An 8,908-nucleotide genomic window follows, 5' to 3' on the forward strand; every position below is an offset into this window, starting at 1 on the left:
CGAATTTGTATTCGGTAAAAAATTTATATCGTATTTATAAACATTATCACGTGCCGTTCTTTTATATGCTATTCCGTCTTCAAGGTTCAAATGTTACCTTATTTTAAAGAAGAAATAATTTTTAACATTCAACTGATACAAAGCAAACAAATTTTACAGCACACAGGTAGAGCAAAATGATAAACAGCGAAGAAGCTCTTTAAGAACTTTTAAACAGCACTTAATCAGAACCGAAGCTAAACCGTTAGGCTTTACTGTTATAAGTTTTCGTACAAATTTTGGGAATAAAACAAATCATATTCAATCAAATGTTACTTGCATGACTAAAGCAAGATTACCCATTAGTTGAATCTTGTTGTGTTGTGGATTTCTTGCTATAAATTCGTAATTAATGGATACTTTTTACTCTAATATCGGTGCTACGCACAAAATGTCATCACAACATTTTCAAAAATGTAGTATATAAAAACGGTGAATTGTTAGCTTTGATTTATGGGTTATAATTAAATCCTATGTAGTATTTAATACCAAAAATTATTGAAATGTATCTTACAATTGTAGCTGTGGAATCCATTCGATCGCGGTCACCCCTGAAAGAGGTAAACCTGACAGAACATTTGTATATCAAATTTGTTTAACAGCTTGCGCATCTTTCCTAAAACTACGACAACAAATCAATTACATAATAATAAAACAACTAATTTTTAAGCAACAATCGTTTATCGGATGGTGAAACACCTCCGCGTATACTGTACGTGGCACACAAAGTTCTTCCTTTCTTCCCGTTTTAAGTAGATGTAGCCAAAAAAGATGCTTTAAACACGTAGCCCTTCCTTCGCTTTGGCCGATTTGTCACGTTCGCGTGATTCTCGATCTTCGCGCCGATCGCGCAAATTTGATGCCGAACTACCACGAACGAGTCCCAGATTCAACGGAGGTAATGCAGTGCGTAGATTCATCAGGCGCTTGCTACGTTCCACATTTCTGGAGCGTCCCTTCGCCAACGAGCTGCTACTAAGCGACAGCGAACCGCTACCGTCATCCGAATGGTCTACTTCCACCGCATCGGCGCTGCGACTGTTGGCTCGATCAATTCCGGACACAAACAGGTCCGATTTGCCGTAATATCGCGGCATCGACAGATCATCCGTCTGCGACTGTCTGTTAATGCCGGCAGTTTGGATCGAGTACAGACTGACCGATTCCCGGTACTTCTCGATAACGGGCGTCTCTAGGTAGTTCTTCGGCAGGTTCGAGTACGAGATGGCCGGAACCTCTGGTGTCATGCTGATGGAGTTGTACGCACTACCACCGGCACCACCAGCTCCACCACTACCGCCAACGCCACCACCACCAGCACCGGACGAAATCGTAAAGATATCATTCTCACTAGCCGGCCGGATCGAAAAGTATGGCATTTCTGCTTGCAGATGGCTCATCGTCTTGCTGCTCGGAATCGACTTTGAAAGGCTCAGGTCGGAGAAATTGCGTGGTGGTCGCAAAACGACCTCCGAATCTCCCGACTGCTCGTCTGATACGTCTTCCTCCTCTACGATGGCTGGTATGACGACGACTCGACTGTCACGTTCGTCCGACAGGCTGCCGCTAGTAGTAGTCGTAGTAGTAGTACCTGCAATAAAAGCACCACATCATACGTTAATGGGATACGGTTGGTAAAAATTCATTATGAAAGTTTCCTTGAAAGCCCTTTAGAGAAAATTCATGACTGGCCGGAGCTTTTTGTGTATTGATGCGTGTGCGTATGAAGGAATGGGTAGGTGCATTATAATTTCTAGCTCTAGCCCAACATAATGTATCAAGCAATCGTAAAAAGAAAGCACAAGTATTTAAAAGTGTAGGAAAATTAACTGAAATTGACTGACTGAAAGCTCTTTCAAATCCCGCATGTACAAAAGCTTGCAAATTAAATATCTTTCTTTAAATTAAATAACAAATTAAGCTAAATTACTTTCTAAGCTGCAAACCTAACCTGCATTCTAAACAATATGAAGTTTAATTAAAATACATGTTGCTTCTAGTAGATATAATGACAGCTCTTCGGTTTTTCGAAGTAGCAGCACTATAGTTTCACGTTAGAAAATTTTTCAACGATCAATTACTATCGAATACGAATCATTGGATCAAACCCTTGGATAGTTATGTGATGTTAAATGCATAAAATAATTTGAAAATTAAATTAGAATGATTTACGTTTGATATAAAACTAACAAATATAATAATCAAAATATTATAATCGTATTACTAACAATAATAATAAACAGGTAAATAAACAAGCTTCATAAATAACTTAAAGCTAAAAACAAACAACGTACTATTGGGTAGCTAACACCAACAAAAAGCAGTTCAAAAATAAGGTGTTAATTTGATGACAGCAACGGTTACAGGGGGAAATTTTGTATGAACATCCCAAAGCCAATTGCAACTACCGAACTGTTTTGTAGGGCAACGGGAAACACTTACCTGTCCCGCAGCCAATCCATATTCCTTTTTTCGCCTTATACCCATAACCCCGTGACGACACCGTAACTTTGCTAGTAAGATATATCCTACAGCCCATATTATTGCCATTTCCATGACCGTGCGGGGTTAGTATACATTATTATCGATGTTAGATAAATGGCGAAGTTCATGCAGTATGTGTATTGCATGAGAGCTTAAGGTTGTGGCAAATCGGCCTGGAAACTCACGGGCTTCCTTGCATTAGTACGCGTCATGCATCATGCAAGTCTGTGTATTCCTTTCATGTTGTCGTTGTTCTAGGTTCTTCGACTATACGCTACGTGTCTCACCTTTAATACTAGTTGTACATTAGTTAGCATGCGATTAGACATTACTTATACAAGAGAACTGTGACCTCACAAACGGTTTCGAGGGCGATTGTCTACTACTCTCACATCGGAACTGGTTGGCTAACCTTCCTTTTCCCCATAATATAATAACTCTACCAAACATCCTACCGACCACTATCGAACTATTTGACTAGCCATTCAAACTCGTTAAACTTTATGTACGCTCGAAAAGCAAGAAGCTTTGACCCTGATACGACGGATGGAACTTTTTCTCCCTTCCCGCCCGGTTCTGTGCGGTGGTTTCGGGTTCGATATGTTGCCTAGATGGGAACCGATCGTTTGGTGTGGTGTGAGTGCCGCTTTTGTACAAATATGCCACCCTTGACGGAGATGGGAACAGCTTCACCTCAGGTCGAAGCATCTACATGATGGTCGAATATTTTGTTTGTTTGTTCATGTTGTTTTCCATTTCCCCACACCTTGTGTGTGTGTTTTTTTTTTTTCGGTGATCAGGTCAATCAGGTGGATGAGACAGTTTATCGACATGAAGTTTGGAACTTCTAGTTACCTTCGAGCCGCTGCAGTAGCTTATCGGAGCTCAGTTCCCGACCGCCGGCAGCATCCTCGCGCAACGTTTCATCGATGCCCTGTTTGCCTGCGGTGTTACCCACCGGTGTCACCTCGATCGGTGAACCGGAATCGGAAATGGCAAACTTCACCGACGCCGGGGAGGTCGCTTTTGACGTCTGCTGCTTCGGCGGTGCGCTGGACTGGAAAATTTGCGAATTAGCAAAGATGGCCATCACTTCCGGTGCCAGCATTGGAACGTTGGTTTGAATCTCACGGCGCAGGTCGTCCTCGTGTATTTTGGAGCTGTGGATTGTGCGAGAGCGAGAACTGGTGTATAAATAAAGTGGATGTGGCAAAGAAACCGAAATTAAGTTTTATATAAACTAATATATATTTTTATATAATTAAGTTTTATATAATGACCAGGACATCTTGGTACAACTTTTTATAACAGCAAATTTAAATATTAGTACATTATAGTACACCCGAATCATAGTGCACGTTAGCACATGGGAATTATAATAATTTTTAGTATTTGGAGATAACTTTCAACCACCGCAATAAATAGAAGATTAGACGTAAATTGAAGATTAAAGTTTGATTTGATAAACGAGATAAACATTAATTCATTAATTTTTATCCTACACCACAGCTTCCCGACTCGTTAAAGTGTATTACCTCATGGACATATTGCGGGCAATGGTTCCACCGGACGAAACGCCCGGCTGCCGGCAGATCGGTGCATTGTTGTTCTCTCCCGAATCACCCGCCGAACCACCGTAATATCCATTCTTGTTTTTGTTCTTAGCCGCATGCTCATCCTCATCCGGGTCGTAGTTAACTGCATTAAATAAGGAACGAAACATACTTGCAATAGGCAGTTTTACACATAACTGGCGCCGTTCTATGGCGACAGTTTGATAAAAATTGTTCTTATCGATGGCGGAATGTGAAAAAAACTGGTTCAAGATCTTACCCAAAACCCTAAAATTCTTAGTTCCCCGATTTAATCAGCTGTGCTGTGGTCATTCTTCTTACTTAATTACGTGATACGAATGTAATTACGCTTTCTTAAACGCTTTGCCCAACTCCTGACCCGCTGGTAAGTCCGTTTTGGTAACAGACAGAGTGCATCTAGCCCAGTGCAAAACCAACAGTGGGGACCGAAAAAGCAAGAACACGGACCACTTTTACCCTTCCCACTAACCTACGTCGGGACCGCGCGGTTTTAAGATGCGGCATCGTTTCGATTCGTCGTTCTCTGAAAAATCTTCCTTCTGCAGTGGCTGTTCAATTTTTCGATAGAAACCCGCACAGTGTGTGTCTGTGTGTGAAGATTCTGTTCCTAATTGAAAGCCACCGCAGCGAAATAATTATCTTCGCCTTTTACTCCTTCGGGGACGTTTGTTTTTTGGGAGCTATCCCTTTTTTTTCAACGCTACTCGATTCTTCCTTCTCACGACACTCTGTGACACGAGCTGTGGCTTCAAAAGGATAGCTAGCGAAGAAGAATTGCACCCGGTTCCACACACAAAAGCTCCTTGACCGCTGGGGCAGTTGCCACTGGCCGATAAATGATCCCATTTATTTAGCCGAAACTCAAAATAAAAGCTAAAGAGCACCACTTTTTGCCACGATGCCATGCCTTCCCCCACTTGTGTGAAGGGTTCATAATTTAACCCAGAGAGTTAAAGCCACTGCCAAGCGACCTGCCATGCGATAGCGATAGAAATCAATTTTCCACCCGATAGGAAGTTCGAACACCAATGAACGCATTGGATTCTGCGAGGAAAATCAATCGATCGGTTCGGCTCGAACTGAAATTGTGCTAGCGCATCGACACGGAAAACCTTGTTCAAAGCGCTCTTCTCAGCAGCAAATGAATTATTTGTTTGATTTTGAGTTATTTTTTAAATTTATTGTAAAAAATACAAATACTTACGAAAAATACAATACACTATTATTAATAATCAAATATGGAATAGTTAATGTCATAAAATTATCGAACTATTGCTTAGTGTGAATTTAACAGAATGGGGACTTTCATTACCGTTCTGAAATATTTATTGCCATCTGCTAAGCTTTTGAGAAGTTCATGTAATAATACAAAAAGTTTAAAGTTAAATATGTTAAAATGATTTTAATGAACATAAACATACACTAAAAATGCCTTCTACACACGATCGAATTTCATTAAACTAGTCCTGCTAGATGAACGAAACAAAGAACCAAGACACGGGAGTTGGAGACCGATGGAGGCGCAGAGAAAAAGTGGAGCAAATTTATCCTAAAACCACCGGTGGAAACCACTCTCGCTATTTCATTTTCTAGGCCCCCCAATTTTACCGATCGCTTCACCCGGGGTTTATCCCGGTGCTGGTATCCAGCTGGTAAAGGCCTTGACAAGAAATTAATAAAATCATTACCGGTAACCCGAGAAAACGGTACAGCTATATCTATGTCATTCCGAAACCGTTGTGTTTCGCGTTGTGTTTGTACGGGCGCCTGTAAAAGGAAAAGCTAGGGGGGGGGGGGGGGGGGGGGGACCGTCAGTTGGCAAAGGATTCCCGGGCCGGTATCGCCTATCATCGTATGCACACCATCCACCATCCCATACGCAGAACCTTTGGCGTGCGCATACACACTCGATCAAGCAGCCGCTTTTGAGTTGTGTGTGGGGAGACGAAATTAATTATCAGTTCAATTATCGTAGTACGGCATTGGGCAACGGGGCAGGAACCGTTGCCGAACACAGAGAGGATGCTTGGAACACCAAACACCAAAGCATAGAGAGCGCGTAGAAAGTGCCGAAAATATGTTCGGTACCGCTGACTGGCCACGAAATTCGGTGCAAAATTAAATATCAACAGCATTGATCGGTAAAATTTGTCGGCCACACTCCACACGGCAGCTATGCAACTTGCAACGCAAGGGAAACGCATTCCTATGCTTAGTGTATGTGTGTCCATGTGCCCTCGATTGTACCGCAGCGACAGTTGTGGTACCGCAATAGGAAGCTACGGGGAAAACAATAATAGACACAACAATACTGCCAGGCACATCAAACGTGAATGTTTGATAAACTAGCAGATGCGAAATGGTAGCACACGCAGTACCAGGGAAGGGGGAACAAACCAGTGGCATGATGAATTCCAAAAAATATCAACAGCACAGTCTGGGAAATACGACTGGGCTCCCCCCATCGATGGAACGAAATCCCTCAACGGCGAACGATCATCACAAAACGGCCCGCAAAGTCTGTCCTCAAAACAGACACCGACCGGGATGAGCCGTGGTGAGTTTTTCGGTATATCAACATCAAATGCTAGTACACTTTAATCGATCCGACCGAAACACCACCGTTGATCGATTTTCTCGCGCAATTCGAATGGATTGATAAGTGTGAAGAATGATAAATTATTTAATAGTTTGTTCACTTATTACAAAATAAACGCGATCAACCAGGTGGAACCCGTGTAGCACATTTGCATACTTTTAGGCGTATTGCTATCGAGAATGTTTCAAGTACGCTCGTGTTTAGTACAAATTCAAAGCGGAATTTACTAAAACATTTCTATTTCTATTTCTAATCTTGTTTCTTGTTTCCACGGCTCCACTTCGCTTAGTCTAGCAATTGATTTTTCGTTTGTTTCTCTCCCTTATATTCTTTTCCCCCGTTATAAACTTTACAATCTTGCACAAACTTTGCCTAAATGGATGCACTACTACTGCCGGTAAAGACTTATCGATATATTTAGAGTCACGCAGCACAATTCTCTCGCCAGACATCCGCGTGCACCATCCGAGTGGTACACCTTGCGCAAAAATTCCCAAAGGTACATCTTCAACGATACCGGAGCGCTTTACGTCGGTGCTTTCCCACCAACCATGCTCGAGGCAGCAGCAAAAACCTGGTATATCTGGCCGTTCGTTTCGAAAAAAACCCAATACGGAGACTGTACGCTAGCAGCAGTGCGTTCGTTTCGATCAATTTTGTCATCAATCGATAATTTTCGGAAGGTTGGCAATTTTTGTAGTTTTTGTTCGGTTTATTTTCTGCTCTTATACATATAACGCTATTTTTCAAAGTGTTGTTCTGCCAGCTCTATATTCATGCCTGGCTAAATCGCTTTTTATCTGCTGCGCAGCAAAAAAAAACAACACCAACCAGCCAGCCAGCCAGAAATATGTTAGCGGTGGGACTATGCTTCGATAACGTAATTTAGTAACTGAATGGGAAGTAGAATTTTTTTAACCCTTCCATGCACTTGTAGGGGATCCCACGAAGGAAAGACGATTTTATTAGCAGCGTACTTTTATTTTTAGCATGCCGCTATGCGTGGGAATATGCAAAGTGAAATAAAAGTGCATTCCTACGAACCGATATCCAACCCATCGGAGCAGTAAAAAAGAAAAAAAAATACATTACTAACCATTGCAAAACATTGTCCTGCGAAAATAGCAATACTGCTCATGCAGGTGTAGAAGGGACAGACTCAATTAAGTTAACATTCATTGGAAACCGAGCATTGAATTACGCTAATAAATATGTCCATGGCGGCTGTTGAAAGCGGACAGCAAAAGTCCTTCCACTCAACATGGAGACAGTACGATTCCCATGAAATTGTGTTACCGCAAAGCTCACTTAGAATGAACCTAGTAAACCAATTATTATGCAGAGACCAACGAATTTGCTCCTGTACTTCTCGGAACAATAAACGGCGAAAGCAATTACTTGGGTTACCTATATGTGAAGTCGAAATAAGCAAACTTCTTCTTTTGTGAGCTATTTGAAAAAAAACCTAACTGGAGAACTCTTACTGCAGTTATCCGAAAATTAACTAATAATTAAACAAACTAACACTTACCCAACGATTCGTCGAAACAGAACTTCTCTTCGATACAATTCCAATAAAAGTCTTCCCAGCAGCTAAAAATACTGAAAAAAACCAAAAAAAAACAAATTAGCAGGATCAGATAAAACCTTACTCTTAATGTAACAATTACAACCACAAATCGTTTAAAATTAAGCATTTGCTTGCAAGAAACAATAATAACTGCAATACTGAGATTTTATAGATTGTCTGCTAATTTACTAACGCCTAAATTTATGCAAAACCATTAATTGCTAAGTGCTTGCGACCTGTCGAGGGCGATTGAAAAGCAACAAACAACTTCAGTAGAATCCTTGGAAGAGATTTGAACTCCGCACATAATTTACAAGATTTATAAGACTTTTCTATACATTAAAATAAAAAAGGTAAAGTAAACTTACCATTTGCAGCAATTACACATTGTGATTGCTGCTTACACGCTTACTTCCAGTTCAAACTAAATAGTTAGCACTAAACTGCAAACAGCCTAATGAACCGGTGGAATACGGTAACCTTGTAATACTACGTTTCCCTCAATCACTCTATCGGTGTGGCACTCGGTTAATGCTTTAAGGTTCAGGATAAAGCTTACGGTGGTCAATACTATCACAGACTTTAGCACACACACTCACGAACACACTGGAATCAATGAAG

General features: G+C 41.2%; 1 protein-coding gene across 1 annotated transcript; it reads right to left on the bottom strand.

The window, feature by feature from the left end:
* Positions 1-368: 368 nt before the first annotated feature.
* LOC128302028 (uncharacterized) lies at positions 369-8,852 on the bottom strand. The gene is made up of 5 exons (XM_053038741.1): positions 8,656-8,852; positions 8,249-8,319; positions 4,059-4,221; positions 3,379-3,683; positions 369-1,630 (listed from the first exon to the last, which is right to left on the bottom strand). The coding sequence occupies exons 1-5, from the start codon at positions 8,673-8,675 to the stop codon at positions 816-818; spliced, it is 1,374 nt and encodes a 457-aa protein (XP_052894701.1). The 5' UTR covers positions 8,676-8,852; the 3' UTR covers positions 369-815.
* Positions 8,853-8,908: the final 56 nt, after the last annotated feature.

This window comes from Anopheles moucheti, chromosome 3 (assembly GCF_943734755.1).
Source record: "Anopheles moucheti chromosome 3, idAnoMoucSN_F20_07, whole genome shotgun sequence".
Taxonomy (NCBI): Eukaryota; Metazoa; Arthropoda; class Insecta; order Diptera; family Culicidae; genus Anopheles; species Anopheles moucheti.